General features: G+C 54.6%; 1 protein-coding gene across 1 annotated transcript in view; it reads left to right on the top strand.

The window, feature by feature from the left end:
* The window catches only part of NOTCH3 (notch receptor 3), a 40,528-nt gene that overhangs the window by 11,725 nt on the left and 3,531 nt on the right, over positions 1–25,272 (top strand). Inside the window, exons 8-31 of the mRNA XM_002828820.6 lie at positions 96–281; positions 922–1,035; positions 1,278–1,391; positions 1,934–2,167; positions 2,284–2,394; positions 3,575–3,767; positions 3,846–3,997; positions 4,235–4,348; positions 4,804–4,959; positions 7,460–7,685; positions 8,118–8,319; positions 8,455–8,602; positions 9,024–9,208; positions 9,793–9,925; positions 10,007–10,264; positions 10,348–10,466; positions 11,226–11,791; positions 14,890–15,222; positions 18,338–18,492; positions 18,611–18,833; positions 18,995–19,079; positions 21,720–21,882; positions 23,041–23,345; positions 23,617–23,764. Coding sequence (XP_002828866.2) covers positions 96–281; positions 922–1,035; positions 1,278–1,391; positions 1,934–2,167; positions 2,284–2,394; positions 3,575–3,767; positions 3,846–3,997; positions 4,235–4,348; positions 4,804–4,959; positions 7,460–7,685; positions 8,118–8,319; positions 8,455–8,602; positions 9,024–9,208; positions 9,793–9,925; positions 10,007–10,264; positions 10,348–10,466; positions 11,226–11,791; positions 14,890–15,222; positions 18,338–18,492; positions 18,611–18,833; positions 18,995–19,079; positions 21,720–21,882; positions 23,041–23,345; positions 23,617–23,764 — 4,623 coding nt within the window. The remainder of the gene's footprint in view (positions 1–95; positions 282–921; positions 1,036–1,277; positions 1,392–1,933; positions 2,168–2,283; positions 2,395–3,574; positions 3,768–3,845; positions 3,998–4,234; positions 4,349–4,803; positions 4,960–7,459; positions 7,686–8,117; positions 8,320–8,454; positions 8,603–9,023; positions 9,209–9,792; positions 9,926–10,006; positions 10,265–10,347; positions 10,467–11,225; positions 11,792–14,889; positions 15,223–18,337; positions 18,493–18,610; positions 18,834–18,994; positions 19,080–21,719; positions 21,883–23,040; positions 23,346–23,616; positions 23,765–25,272) is intronic.

Here is a 25,272-nt window from a genome sequence, read left to right as displayed (position 1 = left end):
AGGAGAGCGCCATCGTCTGTGAATGGGCTGGGAAAGAGGGGAGAGGAGGGGGTCCCGGCCAGCCACGCCCACACCGATCGCACTCCATCCGGCAGGCGCCAACCCCTGCGAGCACTTGGGCAGGTGCGTGAACACGCAGGGCTCCTTCCTGTGCCAGTGCGGCCGTGGCTACACTGGACCTCGCTGTGAGACCGACGTCAACGAGTGTCTGTCGGGGCCCTGCAGAAACCAGGCCACGTGCCTCGACCGCATAGGCCAGTTCACCTGTATCTGTATGGCAGGTGGGTGGTGGGCGTGGCCTGGGCGGGTCCTGAGGCAGGGGGCGGGGCCAGAGAAGCCCGCGGCTGGGGAGCTGAGCAGAATGGGGTGTAAGTGGGTTTGGAGTGGGACCCTTAGAGACTGAAGCCTGGAAGGAGGTGGGGTCAGGGCCAGAAGGGAATCCTGTGTGATTCTGGGGGCTTGGTCAAATGGAGTCAGCAGAACCTCAGGTGGGCTGGGAGTATTCTTGGCCTTAGGACCCACTCGGGAAGGGGTTGGGGATAGAGAGGCAGAGTCGGGGCTGCTGTGAGGTCAAGGTGAAGCCTGCAGACAAGCTTGCAGTAAGCCTGGGCAAAGGCTATGGGGGGCCCTGGGGTTGGGGGCTGGGGACTGGGGAAAGGGCTTAGTCTGAGGGCTGGGGAGAGAAGGAGAGGTTTGAAGGCAAGGCCTCTGCGGACACCCATGAGCCTTGGGCCAGTTGGGACCACGGCTGGGTGACAGTCCAGTCTGTGGCTGAAAATTAAGGTTGGGCTGGGAGTGTGGAGGTGGGGACGAAGGCTCGGGGGATTTGTCGATGAGTAGGAAGGGAAGTACCTCCTTCCTTGCACCCCTTTCACACCATAGGGTAGCCCCCGCTTTCCTAAGCCCTATTCCCTACCCCAGGCTTCACAGGAACCTATTGCGAGGTGGACATTGACGAGTGTCAGAGTAGCCCGTGTGTCAACGGTGGGGTCTGCAAGGACCGAGTCAATGGCTTCAGCTGCACCTGCCCCTCAGGTGAGGACCTCGGGAGAGGGAGCCCGAAAAGACATGTCTGGGAAGGGGCAAAAACTCCAGGGTGGGAACCTATAAAACCACGTTAGCAGATAACTTACAGTAGAAACCATATGTTATGAAACATATTGAAGTTAATTTAAATCTAAGTAAATGGGTTTTTCCACCCAAACAAGGCGGGCCTGGAGAGGGGTGTACTGCTCTCACCCTTTCTGGGCCTCTGCTCATCCCACTCCCCACCCCAGGCTTCAGTGGCTCCACGTGTCAGCTGGACGTGGACGAATGCGCCAGCACGCCCTGCAGGAATGGCGCCAAGTGCGTGGACCAGCCCGATGGCTACGAGTGCCGCTGCGCTGAGGGTGAGGCGGGCCAATGACAGTCCGACAAGAATCAGGAGGCGGGGCTTGTGGGCTACAGGGCCAATAACAGACTTGGGGAGAGCTTGGGGGCGGGGTTGTAGCAAGGCAGGACCCAGTGACAGAGTTGCGGGGTGGAGCCAATAATGCATATAGACTGACATAAGGCTACGTGTGGAGCCAAAGGGTTGGGCTGGGCACAGGGTGCGTGTAACTGAATGGGGAGGGCCCAATACCTTCCCCTACCACCTGCCATGTGCTCCCATCTCCAGTGGAGGGTGGGGCAGAAACAGGGCTGGAAGTGGGGCCACAGCTGGGGGTGGGATTTAACTGTGGGAGAGTCTTGGCTAGGGACGAATTCTGGAGCTTGTAGCGGGGTGGAGTGGAAGTAAGTGGGGGGTGGGGGGTGGGGCCTGTATTGAGCCTGCCTCCTGACAGCTTGATGGGCAGGGCCTCAGATAGTGCTGAACCAGGATTGGTCCGAGGCCTCACCTGTGGGCAGGCCCCTGGCGAGTGGGCAGAGCCTGACCCTTCTGGCCCCGCAGGCTTTGAGGGCACGCTGTGTGAGCGCAACGTGGACGACTGCTCGCCTGACCCATGCCACCATGGTCGCTGCGTGGATGGCATCGCCAGCTTCTCATGTGCCTGTGCCCCTGGCTACACGGGCACACGCTGCGAGAGCCAGGTGGACGAATGCCGCAGCCAGCCCTGCCGCCATGGCGGCAAATGCCTAGACCTGGTGGACAAGTACCTCTGCCGCTGCCCTTCTGGGACCACAGGTGGGACCGGGGGCTGGGGCAGAAACAGCACACCTGGAGGGGCACAGAGGGTTTGGGAATGGTGCATCTAGTGGGACACAGTGGTGGCCACTCCATGCCATGTTCCTGGCCCCCAGGTGTGAACTGCGAAGTGAACATTGACGACTGTGCCAGCAACCCCTGCACCTTTGGAGTCTGCCGTGATGGTATCAACCGCTACGACTGTGTCTGCCAACCTGGCTTCACAGGTGGGCAAGTGGCTGCCATGGAGAGGGGGTCCTTAGATGGAGGGTGAAGTCACTCGTCTCTGTGGGCCTGTTTTTCCCGTATCTTTGCAGACTCTTGTCCAACGAGGTTGTCCATGCTTTGCCCTGAGTCTGTGCTGTCTCACTGTCATAAGGTTGTTTCGAGATTATTCTGGAGGCCGGGCGCGGTGGCTCACGCCTGTAATCCCAGCGCTCTGGGAGGCCAAGGCAGGTGGATCATTTGAGGTCAGGAGTTCGAGACCAGCGTGGCCAACATCGTGAAGCCCCGTCTCTACTAAAAATACAAAAATTAGCCGGGTGTGGTGGTGGGCGCCTGCAGTCCCAGCTATTCCGGAGGCTGAGGCAGGAGAGTTGCTTGAACCCAGGAGGCGGAGGTGGCAGTGAGCCAAGATTGTGCCACTGTACTCCAGTCTGGACGACAGAGGGAGACTTCATTTCAAACACACACACACACACACACACACACACACACACACACACAAAGATTATTCTGGAACATAGATGAAAGTGTCCTAACTCAGTGACTAGATTATTTCTGAATGGGGCTAAAGTAATCCTTAGTGGAAATGAATGTGACTTTGCTAGGTGTGTTGGCTCATGTCTGTAATCCCCCAGCACTTTGGGAGGCTGAGACATGAGGATCACTTGAGCCCAGGAGTGCGAGACTAGCCTGGGCAACATAATGAAACCCTGTCTCCACAAAAAATAAACACACTCCCAAAGCCAGATTAGTCGATAAGTAGATAAACACACACACACACGCACACACAATTAGCCAGACGTGGTGGTGTGCAACTGTAGTCCCAGCTGCTCGGGAGGCTGAGGTGGGAGGATCGCTTGAGCCCAGGAGGTGGAGGCTGTGGTGAGCTATGATCATGCCACTGCAGTCCAGCCTGGGTGACAGAGTGAGACCCTATCTCAAAAAATAATAAGAAGAAAAGAAAAAGAAAGGGACTTCATGGAAGTTTGGGGACCAGAATGATCTGGGGCAAGTCAGCTCTTGGTTGAGGAGGTGGGTGTCCTAATTTGCATAAGAGCTGATGCATTATGAAAAAGAGGTCCTTGCTCGGGGGTGTGGGTGTGCTAAGTGGGATCAGGTTGTCCCTCCCTGGTTGTCCCTGCTGGCTTTGTTTTGAGATGAGATTGCTTGTGTACTCCCCAGGGCCCCTTTGTAACGTGGAGATCAATGAGTGTGCTTCCAGCCCGTGCGGCGAGGGAGGTTCCTGTGTGGATGGGGAAAACGGCTTCCGCTGCCTCTGCCCGCCTGGCTCCTTGCCCCCACTCTGCCTCCCACCGAGCCATCCCTGTGCCCATGAACCCTGCAGTCACGGCATCTGCTATGATGCACCTGGCGGGTGAGGGCCCTTCTCAGCCTCAGACACTGCCCCCTCTCCCTGGCCCACCTCCCTGGCCTGACTACCTTCCCCTGCCAGGTTCCGCTGTGTGTGTGAGCCTGGCTGGAGTGGCCCCCGCTGCAGCCAGAGCCTGGCCCGAGATGCCTGTGAGTCCCAGCCCTGCCGGGCCGGTGGGACATGCAGCAGCGATGGAATGGGTTTCCACTGCACCTGCCCCCCTGGTGTCCAGGGTGTGTACCTCACCTTCCCTCTGCAGCCCCACCAACACCATGGGCCTTCTCATCTCTCTTCTCCTCTACTCTCTCCTCCCCCTATATTAGCTTCTTTTTTGCTTTCAATCATTTCCCTCCAGGAGCTTGGGAGGTGGGTATCGAGGTGGGGACCCTGGGGTTGGGGGAGGTGGGGGGAGATGGGATCAGGGAGTCCCTCAATGCTATCTCTGCTTCCCTCTCTTCCACCCCCCACAGGACGTCAGTGTGAGCTCCTCTCCCCCTGCACCCCGAACCCCTGTGAGCATGGGGGCCGCTGCGAGTCTGCCCCTGGCCAGCTGCCTGTCTGCTCCTGCCCCCAGAGCTGGCAAGGTATGCCACCTGCTTCTCTTCCCTCCTCCTCTCCGTCTCCTCTGCCCCCTACCCTATCAGGGATGATGCTGGGGATCCAGAGGGGGACCCATCCCCAGCCCTGCCTTTGAGAGGGGCTTCCTTCTGGGAAGGACAGAGCTGGACACAGATATGCAGCCTGTGTGGGTCAGCCCTTGGAAGAGGAAGGGCTATGGGGCTGGAGATGCTGGGACTTAGGGCGGGGTTTGGGGTACAGCTTCCTGGAGGAGCAGACCTCATAGTAGGTATTTGCCACCGACTGAGACGGGGAGATGGGCATTCTGAAACTGTATATGCAAAATGCCCAGACGCGAATGACAGCATGGCTTATTTTGCCTTCACCCATCTCGGCCTGCAGGTTCTTCCTGAGCCCCAGGTCCCTGGGACCCTGCTCTGTACCCTGTAATCCTAGGTGTAACCTTGCTCCCCACCCTCAGGCCCACGATGCCAGCAGGATGTGGACGAGTGTGCTGGCCCCGCACCCTGTGGCCCTAATGGTATCTGCACCAACCTGGCAGGGAGTTTCAGCTGCACCTGCCATGGAGGGTACACTGGCCCTTCCTGCGATCAGGACATCAATGACTGTGACCCCAGTGAGTGCAGGGGAGCTCTTGGGGGTGCTGCTCTGGGGAACACAGTCATTAAGCTTGAACTGTGTGCCTGGCACTGTGCTGTCATTTCATCTTCACAGTTATCTTACTTTTCCCATTTTATTTATATGGAAACTGAGGCCCGAGGAGGTTGAGTGACTTCTTGCCCAAGGCCATGGAACGAGTTAGGGAATGAGCTGGGCTTAGAACCTTGGAGTCTGTGCGCTGCCTTTTTTTTTTTTTTTTTTTGAGACAGAGTCTTAGCTCTGTCGCTGGAGTGCAGTGGTGCAATCATGGCTCACTGCAACCTCTGCCTTCTGGGCTCAAGCGCCTCAGCCTCCCCAGTGGCTGGGACTATAGGCGCGCACCACCACGCCCAGCTAATATTTTGTGTTTTTTATAGAGATGGAGTTTCGCCATGTTGCCCACGGTGGTCTCCAATTCCTGGGCTCAAGCAATCTACCTGTCTCCACCTCCCAAAGTGCTGGGATTACAGGCGTGAGCAACCACACCCGGCCTGAGTGCACTGTCTTTGAGAGCAAGCAAGTTAATATCGTGTGCAAAGTATGAGATAAAATACCCCCCAGAGGCCAGGCGAGGTGGCTCACACCTGTAATCCGAGCACTTTGGGAGGCCGAGGTGGGCGGATCACCTGAGGTCAGGAGTTCGAGACCAGCCTGGCCAACATGGAGAAACCCCATCTCTACTAAAAATACAAAATTAGCAGGGCATGGTGGCGCATGCCTGTAATCCCAGCTACTTGGGAGGCTGAGGCAGGAGAATCACTTGAACCTTGGAGGTGGAGGTTGCGGTGAGCCGAGATCGTGTCATTGTACTGCAGCCTGGGCAACAAGGCGAAACTCCATCTCAAAAACAAACAAACAAACAAACAAACAAAAAGGCCCCCCAGAGGGTTCCCCAGGGGCGCTGCTGAACAGATAAATAACACAAGCCACATATGCAATTTAAAATTTCCTAGTAGCCACATTAAAAAATAAACAGAAATGGGAGATATTAAATTTAATATTTTATATTTATTTATTTATTATGTATTCAGAGTGAGGCTCTGTCGTCCAGGCTGGAGTGCAGTGGTGCGATCTTGGCTCAGTGCAGTCTCGAACTCCTGGGCTGAGGCATTCCTCCTGTCTTAACCTCCTGAGTAGCTAGGATTACAGGCACTCACTACGATGCCTAGCTAATATTTTTATTTTAATTTTGTAGAGATGGGGTCTCGCTGTGTTGTCTAGGCTGGTCTCAAACTCCTGGCCTCAAGCCATCCTCCTGCCTTGGCCTCTCAAACTGCTGCCACTGTGCCTGGCCAAATTTAATATATTTAAATTTAATTTATTGAATGTATATAATCGGCTGGGTGCGGTGGCTCACACCTGTAATCCCAGCACTTTGGGAGGCTGAGGCAGGTGGATCACCTGAGGTGAGAAGTTTGAGACCAGCCTGACCAGCATGGAGAAACCCTGTCTCTACTAAAAATACAAAATTAGCTGGGCGTGGTGGCGCATGCCTGTAATCCCAGCTACTCGGGAGGCTGAGGTAGGAGAATCACATGAACCTGGGAGGCAGAGGTTATGGTGAGCTGAGATCGTGCCATTGCACTCCAGCCTGGGCAACAAGAGCGAAACTCCATCTCAAAACCAAAAAATAAAAATAAAAGTAAATAAATAAATAAATAAATAAATAAATATAGTCTATTTTATTTAACCCAATATATTAACATATCATTTCAACATGTAATCAGTATAAAATTGTTAATGAGATATTTTACACTGTTTCCTTTTTTTTTTGAGACGAGGTCTCACTCTGTCACCTAGACTGGAGTGCAGTGGTGCGATCATGACTCACTGTAGCCTTGACCTCCCAGGCTCAAGTAATCCTCCCGTCTCAGCCTCCCCAGTAGCTGGGACTACAGGTGTGCACCTTCACGCCCAGCTAATTTTTGTATTTTTTATAGAAATGGGGTCTTGCCATGTTGCCCAGGTTGTTCTTGAACTCCTGAGCTGAAGTGATCTGCCCACCTCGGCCTCCCAAAGTGCTGGGATTACAAGTGTGTGCCACCACGCCCAGCCTATTTTTTTTTTATACCAAGTCTTCAAAATCTGAAACCCAGTGTGTATTTTACATTTATAGCACATCTCCATTTAGTCACAATTTCAAGGACTCAGTAGCCACATGTGGCTAATGGCCACTGTCCTTGGCCTGTTCCAAGCACAGGAATTAGATCAGGCACAATTAGCAGCGTTTGCTTGGCAGCTTAAAGGGACCTTTTGGTTTTCCCAACATCCTGCCCTTGCCACATAGGTGAGGTTTCCAGATAAAGGAGGGGACGAGGCCACAGAAGGGCATGGATTTAGATTCCTCTGACCAAATGCACCCCATCCCAGTTGAATCTGGTTTCCTCCTGAATTCTTCTCAATCCAAGGCATATCCCAGTCGGACTGGGCTAATTGGGGCAAGGTAGGTGACCAGACCGCCTTCTTCCTGTCCGCAGATCCATGCCTGAACGGTGGCTCGTGCCAAGACGGCGTGGGCTCCTTTTCCTGCTCCTGCCTCGCTGGTTTCGCCGGCCCACGATGCGCCCGCGACGTGGACGAGTGCCTGAGCAACCCCTGCGGCCCAGGCACCTGCACCGACCACGTGGCCTCCTTCACCTGCACCTGCCCGCCGGGCTATGGAGGCTTCCACTGCGAACAGGACCTGCCCGACTGCAGCCCCAGGTGGGCGGGGCCTCTGCTTGGAGCGCAGAGACTCTGGCTTGGGATGGGGCCTGGGACCTGGGACGAAGTGGGGACAGCAAGGACTTGGGGGAGTCCTCAGCTTGGTACCCACTGCGGACTCTGATGACTGATGGGGCAGGGCCAGGAAAGGAGCAGGGCGTCTGTTTGGAGATCACCTTGGAGTCTCTGGCGCCTGAGAGGGCATGGCCTCCAGGTGGCTCTCACCTTAGGGCTGAAGTCCCTGGTGAATTGGAGCTGAGGGACCTGATTGGCTTCTGCTGGGGCTGCAGCTTCTTGCGGAGATACGGCTCAGGGAGTGGGACGTCCCCAGCGATACCAGCGGGACTCAGCGATACCAGCGGGACTCAGGAAGGAGGGCAGAGCCTGTAACGGGGCGGAGCCTGATCCTCTCTCCCACTCCTTCCGCTCCAGCTCCTGCTTCAATGGCGGGACCTGTGTGGACGGCGTGAACTCGTTCAGCTGCCTGTGCCGTCCCGGCTACACAGGAGCCCACTGCCAACATGAGGCAGACCCCTGCCTCTCGCGGCCCTGCCTGCACGGGGGCGTCTGCAGCGCCGCCCACCCTGGCTTCCGCTGCACCTGCCCCGAGAGCTTCACGGGCCCGCAGTGCCAGGTGGGTGGAGTTACTGGGGATCTGGGGGAGGAGCCTGCCTGGGATCCTAGGAGGGAGAAGCCAAGTCGGAGCACAGTTTCTCCCAGACTACCCCTCACCCCTCCCCAGTACTGACTCTGAGCGCTTCCCCTCCAGACGCTGGTGGATTGGTGCAGCCGCCAGCCTTGTCAAAACGGGGGTCGCTGCGTCCAGACTGGGGCCTATTGCCTTTGTCCCCCTGGATGGAGCGGACGCCTCTGTGACATCCGAAGCTTGCCCTGCAGGGAGGCCGCAGCCCAGATCGGTGAGTGGGAGCACGCGGCGGGCGTGTGGGGCCTCGGGAAGGGGCTCATGCACGTCCCTCCTGCTAGTGTGAGCCGAATGGGGGTGCCACAGAGCCTATGGGGCATGTTGGGGTGTGGCTGAGTGGTGTGGGTGTGTGAGCATGTGACAACTGGCCAGGATGGTGTGTGTCTGTCACTGTGAGACAGCAGGGATGGTGTGTGTGCTACAGGGTGTGACCGAGCTGCTGTGAGCATTGAAGGCATGTGTGTGTATGTCAGTGATGAGACCTTGCCTGCTGGGGGGATGTGTGACAACCTGATGGAGTGTGGGTGCGATCCTGGGGACTCATTCCACCAAGGATGTTGAATGATCTGTGTGATGGAGGCAGAAGGGGGATGTATGGGATTACCTCTGTTCCTGTGCCACTCTCCTCTTTGCAGGGGTGCGGCTGGAGCAGCTGTGTCAGGCGGGTGGGCAGTGTGTGGATGAAGACAGCTCCCACTACTGCATGTGCCTAGAGGGCCGTACTGGTAGCCACTGTGAGCAGGAGGTGGACCCCTGCTTGGCCCAGCCCTGCCAGCATGGGGGGACCTGCCGTGGCTATATGGGGGGCTACATGTGTGAGGTAAGGGGGTGCTCCCCAGGAGAGGGAAGAGGGGGTGGGCATGCTTGGGTGTGTCTGGGCACATGTTTCTGTGCATCCGTGACTTGGTATGGGTGTGTCTCTAGATGTGTCTGAGTTTTTGCTTTTGTGACTCTTGGTGTATCTGTGGGTGTCACTCTGGGTAGATCTGGGGTGTTTTTTGTTTGTTTGTTTGTTTGTTTGAGACAGGTTCTCACTCTGTCACCCAGACGAGTGCAGTGGCATGATCTCGGCTCACTGCAACCTTTGCCTCCCGGGTTCAGGTGATTCTTCTGCCTCAGCCTCTCGTTATAGCTGGGAGTACAGGCACCCACCACCACGCCCAGCTAATTTTTGTATTTTTCGTAGAGATGGGGTTTCACCATGTTGGCCAGGCTGGTCTCGAACTCCTGATCGCAGGTGATCTGCCCACCTCGGCCTCCCAAAGTGCTGGGATTACCTACTGGTAGTGTGCTGAACATCTGTGTGTGTCCTTTTGTGCTGGGGTTCTTTGCATCTTCATGGGTATGTCCAGGTGTGTCTGTGTCCCACTAAGCTGAGTGGGTCCCTCTCTTACCCCACTGAAGTGTCTTCCTGGCTACATTGGTGATAACTGTGAGGACGACGTGGACGAATGTGCTTCCCAGCCCTGCCAGCACGGGGGTTCATGCATTGACCTCGTGGCCCGCTATCTCTGCTCCTGTCCCCCAGGAACGCTGGGTATGCCAGGGCCAGGGTTGGGGGGACAGGATGAGAGGCTGTCTTCATTCCCTCTTCACCACCCCTCGTTTCTTCCCCCAGGCGTGCTCTGCGAGATTAATGAGGATGACTGCGGCCCAGGCCCCCCCCTGGACTCAGGGCCCCGGTGCCTACACAATGGCACCTGCGTGGACCTGGTGGGCGGTTTCCGCTGCACCTGTCCCCCAGGATACACTGGTTTGCGTTGCGAGGCAGATATCAATGAGTGTCGCTCAGGTGCCTGCCATGCAGCACACACCCGGGACTGCCTGCAGGACCCAGACGGAGGTTTCCGTTGTCTTTGTCATGCTGGCTTCTCAGGTAAGTGTTGGCGAAGGGGCTGGCCTGGGACCCCGCCTGTCATTCCTCCATTGTGGCTGATCTACATGCTCCCGCTCGCTCAGGTCCTCGCTGTCAGACTGTTCTGTCCCCCTGCGAGTCGCAGCCATGCCAGCATGGAGGCCAGTGCCGTCCTAGCCCGGGTCCTGGGGGGGGGTTGACCTTCACCTGTCACTGTGCCCAGGTAGGTGTGGGTGGCGGCCTTTGGAGGAGGAGTAGGGGCGTGGCCTCTGGAGGAGGTGGTAGGGGCGTGGCCTCTGGAGTAGTAAGGGCGTGGCGTCTAGGAGGAGGATGTGGCTTTAGGGGAGACATCGAAGGGAAGGGAGTTTCTGGAAAATGCTGACATTTCCGCCGGATGTGGTAGCTCACACCTGTAATCCCAGCACATTGGGAGGCCGAGGCGGGAGGATCACTTGAGGCCAGGAGTTCGAGACCAGCCTGGGCAACATTGTGAAACTCCGTCTCTACTAAAAATATAAAAATTAGCCGGGCGTAGTGGCAGCCGCCTGTAATCCCAGCTACTCGGGAGGCTGAGGCAGGAGAATCACTCTAACCCGGGAGGCAGAGGTTGCAGTGAGCCATCGCGCCATTGCACTCCAGCCTGTCAACTGAGTGACACTCCGTCTCAAAAAACAAAGAAACAACCCCCTGCCCCGACATTTCCTGGAGGTTTGAAGGGAAAAGGGGGTGAGGATGGTGATTGGGGGGCGTGGCCTCCTGGGATGGCAGGGCTTATCTGCCAGGTGGGGTCTCCACTGTGGAAAGGGGAGAGGTTGGGTGGGACATGGGGAGGTTGGGGGGGTCTAACCTTCCTTAGTCTTGACCTCTTCTCTCCCCCCTGTCTCCCCTTGACTCTTCTTTTCCCCACTCCTCCATTCTTCTCCTCCTTCCCTCCACTCCCCACCCTCACTTTTTTTCCTCCCTCCCCAAACCCGACCCCCAGCCATTCTGGGGTCCGCGTTGCGAGCGGGTGGCGCGCTCCTGCCGGGAGCTGCAGTGCCCGGTGGGCGTCCCATGCCAGCAGACGCCCCGCGGGCCGCGCTGCACCTGCCCCCCAGGGTTGTCGGGACCCTCCTGCCGCAGCTTCCCGGGGTCGCCGCCGGGAGCCAGCAACGCCAGCTGCGCGGCCGCCCCCTGTCTCCACGGGGGCTCCTGCCGCCCCGCGCCCCTCGCGCCCTTCTATCGCTGCGCTTGCGCGCAGGGCTGGACCGGGCCGCGCTGCGAGGCGCCCGCCGCGGCACCCGAGGTCTCGGAGGAGCCGCGGTGCCCGCGCGCCGCCTGCCAGGCCAAGCGCGGGGACCAGCGCTGCGACCGCGAGTGCAACAGCCCGGGCTGCGGCTGGGACGGCGGCGACTGCTCGCTGAGCGTGGGCGACCCCTGGCGGCAGTGCGAGGCGCTGCAGTGCTGGCGCCTCTTCAACAACAGCCGCTGCGACCCCGCCTGCAGCTCGCCCGCCTGCCTCTACGACAACTTCGACTGCCATGCCGGTGGCCGCGAGCGCACTTGCAAGTGAGCCCATCCACCAGATCGATCCGTCTGTCTATGCATCCATCCCAGTCTGTTTGTCCATGGGCCCTGCCTCTCTTTCCGCCTGCCCATCCACTTGCCCCTCTGTTTCTCTGTGCACCCTATCTGCCCATCAGTGTGTCCCACGTGTCTGTCCGTCTGTCTGTTCATCCATGTGCCCTGCCTATCTTGTTCCTGTTTCTATCTGCCTATGCACTTCTCTGCCCCGTTTGTCTGCCCTTTTCTCCTTCCAATAATTCCTTTTTTTTTTTCTTTTTTTCTTTTTTTCCCGAGATGGAGTCTTGCTCTGTGGCCCAGGCTAGAGTGCAGTGGCGCGATCTCGGCTCACTGCAACCTCCGCCTCCCGGGTTTAAGCAGTTCTCCTGCCTCAGCCTCTGGAGTAGCTGGGATTACAAGAGTGAGCCACCGTGCCCAGCCGAATTCCTTTTTTTTTGTTGTTGTTGAGACAGAGTCTGGATCTCTTGCCCAGGCTGGAGTGCAGTGGCTCCATCTCGGCTCACTGCAACCTCCGCCTCCCGGGTTCAAGCGATTCTCCTGCCTCAGCCTTCCGAGTAGCTGGGACTACAGGTGCCTGCCACCACGCCTGGCTTTTTTTTTTTTTTTGTATTTTTAGTAGAGACAGGGTTTCACCATATTGGCCAGGCTGGTCGCAAACTCCTCACCTTGTGATCCGCCCACCTGGGCCTCCCAAAGTGCTGGGATTACAGGCGTGAGCCACCGCACCTGGCTCCTTTTTTTTTTTTAGACAGGGTCTTGCTCTGTGGCCCAGGCTGGAGTGCAGTGGTGCGATCTTGGCTCACTGCAATCTCTACCTCCTGGGCTCAAGTAACCCTCACACCTCAGCCTCCCTAGGAGCTGGGACCACAGGTGCGAGCCACCATGCCCGAGTAACTTTTGTGCTTTTTTTTAGAGATGGGATTTTGCCATGTTGTCCAGGCTAGTCTTGAACACCTGAGCTCAAAGCGATCCACCCAGCTTAGCCTCTCAAAGTGCTGGGATTATGGGCCTGAGCCACCATATCTGGCCTAAAAATTCCTTTTATTGGCCGGGCACAATGGCTCACGCCTGTAATCCCAGCACTTTGGGAGGCCGAGGAGGGCGGATCACCTGAGGTCAGGAGTTCGAGCTTGGGCAACATGGTGAAACTCCGTCTCTACTAAAAATACAAAATTAGCCGGCTGTGGTGGCACATGGCTGTAATCCCAGCTACTCGGGAGGCTGAGGCAGGAGAATTGCTTGAACCTGGGAGGTGGAGGATGCGGTGAGCTGAGATCATACCATTGCACTCCAGCCTGGACAACAAGAGTAAATCTCTGTCTCACCAAAAAAAAAAAAAAAAAAAAAATTGCTTTTGTTCCTCTGTGTACCCAACTGTCTTCCTCCACCCCTGCTTGTCCATCCTTGGGCGGAATCTGTCCATCCATGCACTCTTTTTGCTTCTCTATATGGCAATCTGTGTGTGCCCCTGACTATCTCTGCCCCTCTCTCTGTCTGTCCTAGGCAGTCCATCTGTCCATCCCTACACCCTGCCCTTTCTGTTCCTCTGCATACCTCTCTGTCCGCTTGGAACCCTCCACCCCCTTAATCTCCACATCCTCGTCTTCTCTGCTTTCCCCTCACTCACTCTGTTCCAGCCACCCTGGCCTCTCTGCTGTTTCCCAGATACCCCAGGCTTGATCCCACATCAGGGCCTTTGCACAAGCTGTTCCTACTGCCTGGCTGTTCCCTTCCCCCACGTGGCTCCTCCCTCACCTCCTTCAAGTCTTTGCTGAAATGGTGCTACCTTCTCAGTGAGCACCTCCCTGGTCACCCCCAGCCCTTCCTCTGCTTTATTTTCCTGCTCAGCATTTAATTCCGTCCAGCACTATGTGTGTGCATGTGTGTGTGTGTGTGTCTGTGTGTGTATATATATATATATATATATATATTTTTTTTTTTTTTTTGAGACAGGATTTCTCTCCCATTGCCCAGGCTGGAGTGCAGTGGTGTGATCTTGGCTCACTGCAACCTCCACCTCCTGGGTTCAAGCTATTCTCCTGCCTCAGCTTCCCGAGTAGCTGGGATTACAGGCGCCCGCCACCACGCCTGACTAATTTTTGTATTTTTAGTAGAGACAGGGGTTTTACCATGTTGGCCAGGCTGGCCTAGAACTCCTGACCTCAGGTGATCCGTACACCTCGGCCTCCCAAAGTGCTGGAATTAGAGGCATGAGCCACCGCACCCAGGCTGTATTTTGATTTTATTGATGAGTGATGGAGATGCTGTATATTTGGCTCATGTATCTCCCTTACTATCTGTCTTCACCCAGTGGAATGCCAGCTGCACATGGACCAGGAATTGTGGCCAGGCCTTATCCTTGTGCCTACAGCAGTGCCCAACACATGGTAGTCAGTTAGTATTTACTGATTAATTAATAGTTAGCCAGTGAGGGCAGGAGTCTGGTGTGGGCTTGTAGTCCTAGCTACTTGGGAGGCTGAAGAGGGAGGATAATTTGAGTCCAGAAGTTTGAGACTGCAGAGAGCTATGATCGCACCACTGCACTCCAGCATGGGCAACAGAGCAAGACCCCATTTCAATCAATCAATTTAAAAAAATATTATCAAGGGCTGGGCGCGGTGACTTATGCCTGTAATCCCAGCACTTTGGGAGGCCGAGGTGGGTGGATCACCTGAGGTCAGGAGTTCAGCAGCAGCCTGGCCAACACGGTAAAACCCTGTCTCTGCTAAAAATACAAAAATTAGATGGGCGTGGTGGTGCATGCCTGTAATCCCAGCTACTTGGGAGGCTGAAGCGGGAAAATTGCTGGAATCGGGGAGGTGGAGGCTGCGGTGAGACGAGAGATCATGCTACTGTATTCCGGCCTGGACGACAGAGCAAGACTCCGTCTCAAAAAAAAAAAAAAAAAAAAAAAATCCAGTGAATAGCAAGATTTGCAGAAAGCCTGACATGGGTCCGTACATTCCAGTCCCTTGTGCAAGCCTTGTCTGGAGTCTCTGTACTCTACGGTATGCGTGCATGGAGGGGGATCGTCTCCTCTGACCCCTGACTCCGCCCCTCTCTGCCTCACCCTTCCCCACCAGCCCAGTGTACGAGAAGTACTGCGCCGACCACTTTGCCGACGGCCGCTGCGACCAGGGCTGCAACACGGAGGAGTGCGGCTGGGATGGGCTAGATTGTGCCAGCGAGGTGCCGGCCCTGCTGGCCCGCGGCGTGCTGGTGCTCACAGTGCTGCTGCCGCCGGAGGAGCTACTGCGTTCCAGCGCCGACTTTCTGCAGCGGCTCAGCGCCATCCTGCGCACCTCGCTGCGCTTCCGCCTGGACGCGCACGGCCAGGCCATGGTCTTCCCTTACCACCGGCCTAGTCCTGGCTCCGAATCCCGGGCCCGTCGGGAGCTGGCCCCCGAGGTGATCGGGTGAGTGACCCCACCTGGAAGAGCCGTGGTGGCCGGGGAGAGGAGAGATGCCGTTGATCCAGGTCTTGTGTGCTTCATTTCACTTAAAGCCTTTACCCACCAGATGTCAGGAGCACCGCCTCCTGGCTGTGACAAGCAAAAAATGCCTCCAGATGGAGCTAGTGCTTCTGGGGTAGAATTGCCGAGGTCTAGCGCTGGCTCCTGGGGAGGCAGATTGCTAAGTGGCTTGGCAGAGTGGTTAAAGATATGCGTAGGGTTTTTTTCTTCGTCTTCTTTTTTTTTTGAGACGGAGTCTGTCTCTGTCGCCCAGCTGGAGTGCAGTGGCGCGATCTCGGCTCACTGCAACCTCTGCCTCCCGGGTTCAAACAATTCTCTGCCTCAGCCTCCAGAGTAGCTGGGATTACAGGCAACCACCACCACGCCGGGCTAATTTTCTTCTTCTTAAAGACATGGAAGATAAAGCCGGGCACAATGTGTATTCTTGTAGTCCCAGCTACTTGCCAGATCACTTGAGCCCAGGAATTAAAATCTAGCCTGGGCAACATAGCAAGACTCCCATCTCTCTCTCTCTCTCTTTTTTTTTTTTTTTCTGAGACGGAGTCTTACTCTGTCGCCCAGGCTAGAGTGCAGTAGTGCGATCTCGGCTTACTGCAAGCTCCGCCTCCTGGGTTCATGCCATTCTCCTGCCTCAGCCTCCCGAGTAGCTGGGACTACAGGCGCCCACCACCACGCCCGGCTAATTTTTTGTATTTTTAGTAGAGACGGGGTTTCACCGTGTTAGCCAGGATGGTCTTGATCTCCTGACCTCGTGATCCACCTGCCTCGGCCTCCCAAAGTGCTGGGATTACAGGCGTGAGCCACCGCGCCCGGCCTCCCATCTCTTTAAAAAAAAAGAAGAAGAAGAAGAAAGAAGAAGAAGAAGAAGAGGAAGAGGAAGAGGAAGAAGAAAGAAATAGGCCGGCGCAGTGGCTCACGCCTGTAATCCCAGCACTTTGGAAGGCCGAGGCAGGCAGATCATTTGACATCGGGAGTTTGAGACCAGCCTGGGCAACATGGCAAAACCCCGTCTCTACTAAAAATACAAAAAATTAGCCAGGCGTGGTGGTGCATGCCTTTAGTCCCAGCTACTCAGGAGGCTGAGGCATGAGAATCACTTGAACTCAGGAAGCGAAGGTTGCAGTGAGCCAAGATTGTGCCACTGCCCTCCAGCCGGGCAACAGAGCAAGACTCTGTCTCAAAAAAAAAAAAAAAAAAAAGAAAAAAGAAACAGAAAAAATATAGAAGTATCCTGCTAGTGGCCTGGTAGAGGTACAAGAAGGGAGGTTTAGCTGTTGTTGAGGAGAGGGCAGAGACCTGAGAGGGGTGGGTCTCTGACACAGAGAGGAGGGTTGGGTTTTACAGATATTGGGATGTGGGTGGTGGAAGGGGAGGGGTAGAGGGATGAAGGAGAGTGGTTGATGTACCAGCCCCTGGCTAAGCTAGCTGAATGATAGGGCCACAAAGTGAAAAACAGGTCATTTTGGAGCTTGCAGAGTCTGAGGGACCTGGGAGTATTGGGAAGGCCTCCAAGGAGGTACCTGGGGGCCAAAGACACAAACAAGAAAGACATAAAAGTGTTGATGATCATTGAAGCTATGAGAGGGACTCAAAGGACTGGGGAGAGAAGGGAACAGAAGAATTAATCTGGGGACATGGAGACCTAAGGATTGGACAAATGGAATTAGCTCAAAAAAGAGAAAGAGGCTGGGTATGATGGCTCACAACTGCGATCCCAGCACTTTGGGAGGTCGAGGCGGGAGGATCACCTGAGGTCGGGAGTTCGAGACCAGCCTGACCAACAGGGAGAAACCCTGTGTATACTAAAAATACAAAATTACCGTGGCGTGGTGGCACATGCCTGTAATCCCAGCTACTCGGGAGGCTGAGGCAGGAGAATTGCCTGAACCCTGGAGATGGAGGTTGTGGTGAGCCAAGATAGCACCATTGCACTCCAGCCTAGGCAACAAGAGTGAAACTCTGTCTCAAAACAAACAAACAAACAAAAACAATGTCCTGGCCAACACGGTGAAACCTCGTTTCTACTAAAAATACAAAAATTACCTGGGCGTGGTGGCGCATGCCTGTAATCCCAGCTACTCGGGAGGCTGAGGCAGAGAATCACTTGAACCAGGGAGTCGGAGGTTGCAGTGAGCTGAGATGGCACCACTGCACTCCAGCCTGTCGACAGAGCGAGACTTCGTCTCAAAAACAAAAAACAAAAAACAAACAATGTCTATTGGCTGGGTGTAGTGGCCCAGGCCTGTAAACTCAGCACATTGGGAGGCTGAGGTGGGAGGATTGCTTGAGCCCGGGAGTTCAAGACTAACCTGGGCAACGTAGTGAGACCTAGTCCCTATCCCCCCACACCCACCCCCCCCACAAAAAAATTAGCCGGGTGTGGTGGCACATGCCTGTGGTCCCAGCTCTTTGGGAGAATGAGGTGGAAAGATTGCTTGAGGCTGGGAGGTCAAGGCTACAGTGAGCTGAGAGTTCGCCACTGTGCTCCAGCCTGGGTGACAGAGTGAGACTGTCTCAAAAAACAAAACAAAACAGAACAAACAAAAAAAGACAGGCTGGGCACAGTGGCGGCTCACGCCTGTAATCCCAGCACTTTGGGAGGCCAAGGCAGGAGTATCACTTGAGGTCAGGAGTAAAAGACCAGCCTGGCCAACGTGGTGAAACCCTGTCTATACTAAAAATACAAAAAAATTAGCTGGGCATGGTGGCGCACGCCTGTAATCCCAGCTACTAGGGAGGCTGAGGCAGGAGAATCACTTGAACCCAGGAGGGGAAGTTGCAGTGAGCCGAGATCGCACCACTGCACTCCAGCCTGGGTGCAAGACCAAAAAACAATATCCATTGGATTCACGGCTCTGAGGGGAGTGCTGACCACAGCAAGACACGTTTTAGGGGTGCAGTGGGGTTGGATGCCAGGTGGATGCAGGTGGGCCACGGAGACCTGTGGGTGGAGATGGCGCTTCAGAGCTAGGCACTGGGGAGGGAAGGTGGGGCTTGGTGCCAGGGGGTGCATCGGGCAATTCTTGAGCCCTCTGGTCCCTCGCTGCTGTCCCTGCAGCTCCGTAGTGATGCTGGAGATTGACAACCGGCTCTGCCTCCAGTCGCCTGAGAATGATCACTGCTTCCCCGATGCCCAGAGCGCCGCTGACTACCTGGGAGCGCTGTCAGCGGTGGAGCGCCTGGACTTCCCGTACCCACTGCGGGACGTGCGGGGTGCGGCCCGGCCTTGGGGAGGGAGTGGCGGGAGCGAAGCTGGGGGCAGCCGAAGCCCCGCCCCGAGGCCAAAGCCCCGCCCTCGACTGAAGCCCCGCCCTCTGCTTGCTGCTCTTAGGGGAGCCGCTGGAGCCTCCAGAACCCAGCGTCCCGCTGCTGCCGCTGCTACTGGCGGGTGCTGTCTTGCTGCTGGTCATCCTCGTCCTGGGTGTCATGGTGGCCCGGCGCAAGCGCGAGCACAGCACCCTCTGGTTCCCCGAGGGCTTCTCACTGCACAAGGACGTGGCCTCTGGTCACAAGGGCCGGCGGGAACCCGTGGGCCAAGACGCGCTGGGCATGAAGTGAGAAACCTGCTCGCTCCCTGTCCCTGACTACGGGGACCTTGTGAACCCTGGACCCCGCCTTGACCTGACTCAGACCTCTGACCCCACCCCAAATCCTCCTTCCCAGCTGGACACCTCTAGTGTCCCCTCTCACATCCCCTCTTCCCATTGTCCGCCAGGAGCATGGCCAAGGGTGAGAGCCTGATGGGGGAGGTGGCCACAGACTGGATGGACACAGAGTGCCCAGAGGCCAAGCGGTTGAAGGTACTGCCCCTTCTCTGACCTTTGCCTCCTCCTCTGACCCCTCCCCTCAGGGTACTGGCTGGGGTCCCCAATGGATGATGGGCGTAATCAGGGGGTGGCACTGCTGTCCCCACCTCCCTAGCTCCAGAGAATAGTCCCAGCTTTGCAACCGTTTCTTCTTGGTGTGGTTCTTGACCTCAGAGGGAGGAAGATTTGCCATTGGGGCCCCAAGGGTCCCTCTGGGCAGGTGGAAAATCCTCCCCTCCATCCTGCCCCTCCCCAGCCAGGATCCTGCTTCCTGGCCAGCCTGCACTCTTCCTGGAGGTGTGCCCCCAGCCCAGAGAATGAGTCTGCCTTATCTGTCAGTTCCTATTTCGTCTAGCATGGGCTTAGCCTGAGAGTGCTCTGAGCCAGTTCTGAGCTCATGGAGTCATGCCCCTGGGTTCAGTATGAGTCAGCTTTGGCTGCCATTAAAAAATCCCACAGAGTTGGATCACCTGAGGTCAGGAGTTCGAGACCAGCCTGACCAACATGGTGAAACCCAGTCTCTACTAAAAATACAAAAGATTAGCTGGGCATGGTGGCGGATGCTTGTAATCCCAGCTACTCGGGAGGCTGAGGCAAGAGAATCCCTTGAACCCGGCACTCCAGACTGGGCAACAAGAGCGAAACTCCGTCTCAAAAAAAAAAAAAAAAGTCCCACAGCATGGGTGACCTAAACAACAGAAATTAATTTTTTCACGGTTCTGGTGGTTGGAAGTCCAAGCCCAAGGTGCCATCAGGGCTGGTTCCTGGTAAGGGCTCTCTTCCTGGCTTGCAGATGGCCACCTTCTCACTGTAGCCTCACATGGCCTTTCCTCCATGTACACAGAGGAGAGAGAGAGAGAGAGACAGAGATTTGGCGTCCCATCCTCTTCTTGTAAGGATACCAGTCCTATCGGATTAGGGTCCCACATTTATAACCTCATATAACCTTGATTACCTCCTTAAAGGCCCTATCTCACCAGGCTTGGTGGCTTGCACCTGTAATTTCAGCTACTTGGGAGGCTGAGGCAGGAGGATCGTTTGAGTCCAGGAGTTGGAGGCTGCAGTGAGCTATGATTGCATCAATTCACTCCAGCCTGGGTAACAGAGCGAGACCCTGTCTGAAAAAAAAGTCCTATCTTCAAATGCAGGCACATGGAAGTTTTATATATGATTTAGGGTTTTAGTGTATGATTTCTATTTATTTATTTATTTGAGACCAGGTCTTACACTGTTGCCCAAGCTGGAGTGCAGTGGCGTGATCTTGGCTCATTGCAGCCTCCACCTCCCAGGTTCAAGTGATTCTCCTGCCTCAGCCTCCCGAGTAGCTGGGATTGATTATTGGCATGTGCTACCATGCCCGGCTAATTTTTGTATTTTTAGCAGAGATGGGGTTTCACCATGTTGGCCAGGCTGGTCTCAAACTGCAGACCTCAAGTGACCCACCCGCCTTGGCATCCCAAAGTGCTGGGATTACAGACGTGAGCCACCGTGCCCGGCCCGTGTATGATTTTTAGAGGGGGCACAATTGAGTCCATACAGACTCCTGCTAGCATTACTGAGGCACCCACTGAATGTCTCTAATGCGCATAAAACATCTTATTTCATCTCTTTGAGGACCCTGTAAAGTAGCTATTGACATATACTTCAATTTACAAACTCCCTTCCTCTGTCCATATTTTGATGTTGTGAAGTGGAGGCATCTATTACAGTGGACAGATAAAAAAATCTGCTCAACCCAGAATTTTCTTTCTGCTTTCCCATCCCAAAGTAGCTATTAGAGGTATTAAACGGGTGGCCCAGTGTAATTGTGGTGGTGTCTTAGCATGGTGGAATGGCTGCATCATCCTGATTTTGCCAATGAGAAGCTCAGAGCTTCAGTGTGATCTGCCCAGAGCCTTCCAGCTACTAAGGGGTGGGGTTGGAACTTGAACCTGGATCAGATGCTATCCTAAGCTGCTTATACTGTGTGCTTATAGTCCCAGCTACTCGGGCTGCTGAGGTGGGAGGATCATTTGAGCCCAGGAAGTTGAGGCTGCAGTGAGGTATGATTGCACCACTGCACTCCAGCTTGAGTGACACAGTGAGACTCATCTCTAAAAAATATATACATAAATAATTAAAGCCATTTATTACTTAAAAAGACCAAAAAAAAAAAAAAAAGAAATCTTGTATCTTCCTTTTATTAGCTCCTTGGGCTGTGGCACACATTGATTTCCTGTTAATCCCAGCACTTTGGGAGGCTGAGAGGGGCGGATCACCTGAGGTCAGGAGTTCGAGACCAGCCTGGCCAACATGGTGAAACCCCTTCTCTACTAAAAATACAAAAAATTAGCTGGACACGGTGCCTGTACTCCCAGCTACTCCAGAGGCTGAGGCAGGAGAATCACTTGAACCCGGGAGGCAGAGGTTGCAGTGAGCTGAGATCATGCCACTGCACTCCAGCCTGGGCGACAGAGAGAGACTCTGTCTCAAAAACAAATAAACAGAAAACCAAGCAGATGGTAAATGATTTTCCAGGGCTCTGTGTGTATCTCCTAAAGAGAAACCTGTAGGAATGCCCAGCCCCATCCCTGGCAGTGGCTCTCCCCAGCGCCAAAGGGTGAGATCTGAGATCCCGGGTGCCTGCCCCTCCAGGTAGAGGAGCCGGGCATGGGGGCTGAGGAGGCTGTGGATTGCCGTCAGTGGACTCAACACCATCTGGTTGCTGCTGACATCCGCGTGGCACCAGCCATGGCACTGACACCACCACAGGGAGACGCAGATGCTGATGGCATGGATGTCAATGTGCGTGGCCCAGGTCAGTGACAGTGCCCCTCCCAAAGGGATGCCCCTCACCCATCCTACCTGTGAGAGGTTATTTCTGACTCTGTGTTTTGGGGAGAACTGGGGGAGTCCCTAAGCTTCTGTGAAGGGTGTGTGTTCAGCAACACTCTTGGTTGGAAGTGACAAAGGTCCAACTCAAACTAGCTTAAGTAAAACAAGGGATTTATCAACTCATTTAACTAAAAGTGGCACATTTGGATCCGGGACTCAGTTTTCCCCTCTCTACCCTTTTACTCCAATCTTACAAAACCTTCTTAATGCTGCAGCAAAAGTCTCAGGATGCATTCTGATTGGACAGACTAGGGTCACGTGCTCATCCTTGAGCCAATCAGTATGACCAGGGGGCTGGAATATGCAAATTGACCAAGCCTGATTCACTTACCTGTCTTTGAGCTGGCGGAGGTCGGGTCTGGGGGCGGAGCCGGGAGGTCGGTCTCTACCCAGGGCTTGAGAATGGAGAACTGGATGCAAGTGGCTCCCTAAGAAAAATGAGGACAAGTGCTTGTGTACAGTGTGTGCAGTGTAGCGGACTATGTTGTTTGATCCTTTTAGATCCATCTTTGTTATGTTTCAGGGCATTCCTGCCTTAGCTTCATTTTGCTTTTGCTCCAAATGGCCTGTACTTATAGCTCTCTTTTGAAGTCCCTCTGGCTACTGGGGCCTGAAGTGCCTGGGATTTTATGTTCCTGGGGGCAGCTCTTTTTTTTTCCCCACCCCTTTTAAAATACTCAAATGAATTGGCAGAAAGGGGCAGCTCCTAACCAGTGGGTGCAGGAGTATGAAGGGGATGGTTTCTTTGCCTTGAGCTGGATTAGAACTCTGGGGTACAACACATGTTCCAGAGTCCCTTTGCAGGATCGGGGTGGAATAACCCTTTGGGAATTTACTGGAGGTTGCACACTTGCTTGATTCCCAGAGTCCCTTGTCCTGTGTTCCCTGTGCCCTAGGAGTTGTTCTGTGATAAATCACATGCCCACGAATCCTCATCCTGGGTGTGGGTGTGCAGATAGGAGGATCTGCTAATCCTCGTTCTTCCATGTGTCCCATTAGCTCCTAATGGGGTGCCCTTAATAACATTTCCTGGAAAAGGCCCTGTGTTTACCTTCCTGCTGACACACTCCTGTCCCTGCAGATGGCTTCACCCCACTAATGCTGGCTTCCTTCTGTGGGGGAGCCCTGGAGCCAATGCCAACTGAAGAGGATGAGGCAGATGACACATCAGCTAGCATCATCTCCGACCTGATCTGCCAGGGGGCTCAGCTTGGGGCACGGACTGACCGTACTGGCGAGACTGCTTTGCACCTGGCTGCCCGTTATGCCCGTGCTGACGCAGCCAAGCGGCTGCTGGATGCTGGGGCAGACACCAATGCCCAGGACCACTCAGGCCGCACTCCTCTGCACACAGCTGTCACAGCTGATGCCCAGGGTGTCTTCCAGGTAAGATAGGCACACACTTTGGACTTCAGAGCTGGGGCAGGCATTAGACTTACCTGGGTTTGAGCCCCAGTTCTGCCTTTCAGACAAATTTTTTCTCATTTGGAAAATGGGGATATATGGGAATACAGTATCTGTCAAGCAGCTGCTCCCTGAACCTCACCAATTTCAGGGGTTGGGGTGTGGGGGTTGGGGACTTCATGAGACTTAGGGGTGCTCCTGATTCCTCTGTTCCTGCCATGACCCCTCCTGCTGCATCCACTCTCTGTCCTAGATTCTCATCCGAAACCGCTCTACAGACTTGGATGCCCGCATGGCAGATGGCTCAACGGCACTGATCCTGGCAGCCCGCCTGGCAGTAGAGGGCATGGTGGAAGAGCTCATCGCCAGCCATGCTGATGTCAATGCTGTGGATGAGCTTGGTAGGTTGGCAGAGGAATCAAGTCTAGGCTGGGTTAGTGTCACCTGGGCCCTGAGGGTCATGTTGGTGCAAATTCATACCCATGTTGAGACCCAATCACTGAAGCTCCCGCACACACAACCAGGCTTCATGAAGCCTGCAGGGTCATGCAGGGTCACCACTAGTCCTTAGGGTGCCTCAGGGATTTAGAAAAAGGTGCCTTTCCCCTAGATACTTCATTTCCACCTGATTTGTTAGATGGACACACTCTACTTCCACCTGCTGGAAGTTATTATAATAAACGTACACATCAGGCCATGTGTGGTGGCTCATGCCTGTGATCCCAACACTTTGGGAGGCCGAGGCAGGAGGATGACTTGAGGCCAGGAGTTTGAGACCAGACTGGGCAACATAGTGGGTTCTACAAAAGTTTTTTGAAAGATTAGCCACGTGCGGTGGTGCATACCTGTGGCCCTAGCTACTTGAGAAACTGAGGTGGGAGGGTCGTTTGATCCCAGGAGGTTGAGTCTGTGAGCCGTGATTGTGCCCCTGCACTCCAGCCTGGGGGACAGACTCCATCTCAAAAAAAAAAAAGTCTCCAGACATTGCCAAATGCCCTGGGGGCAGGGGGCATGGAGTTTCTCCTGGTTGAGAACCACAGTTCTAGGGCAGGGCTGGCCAATAGGACTTTCTGTGATGATGGAATTATTCTCTGCACTGTCCAATATAGTAGCCACTGGCCACATGTGGTGACTTGAAATGTGACTGGGGCAAATGAAGAAGTAAATGTTTTAGTTCATTTAATTTTTTTTCTCCTTATGTTGCCCTTTTTTTTTTTTTTTTTTCTTTGAGACAGAGTCTCGCTCTTGTTGCCCAGGCTGGAGTGCAATGGTGTGATCTTGGCTCACTGCAACCTCCACTACCCAGGTTCCAGTGATTCTCCTGTCTCAGCCTCCCGAGTGTCTGGGACTAGAGATGCCTGCCACCATGCCTGGCTATTTTTTTGTATTTTTAGTAGAGATGGGGTTTTGCAATGTTGGCCAGGCTGGCCTCGAACTCCTGACCTCAGGTGATCCGCCTGCCTTGGCCTCCCAAAGTGCTGGGGTTATAGGCATGAGCCACTGAGTCCATCCTTTTTTTTAAAAACAAAAAACAAAACACAAAAAACTGCTTTATTGAGATATAATTAACATGCCATACAATTCACCCATTTAAAGTGTACAATTCAATGGCTCTTAGTATAATCAGAGTCATACAACTATTACCACAATCAATTTTAGAACATTTCATCACCTGAAAAAGAAATTCTCACCACTTGGCCATCATCTGCCAAACCCCTCATCTGTCCAGCCCTGTGCAACCACTGATTTGCTTTTTGTCTCCATGGATTTGCCTGTTCTGGAAATTTCATATAAATGTAATCACATGATACGTGGTCTTTTTTGTCTGCCTTTTTTTCAGTTAGCATTATGTTCTCAAGGTTCACCCATGTTGTAGCATAGTTCAGCTGAATAATAATCCATTGTATCG

The sequence above is a fragment of the Pongo abelii genome, chromosome 20 (genome assembly GCF_028885655.2).
Source record: "Pongo abelii isolate AG06213 chromosome 20, NHGRI_mPonAbe1-v2.0_pri, whole genome shotgun sequence".
In the NCBI taxonomy this organism is placed as follows: Eukaryota; Metazoa; Chordata; class Mammalia; order Primates; family Hominidae; genus Pongo; species Pongo abelii.
Note: the sequence above shows the minus strand (reverse complement) of the source record. Positions and strands in the feature narration are given on the sequence as shown.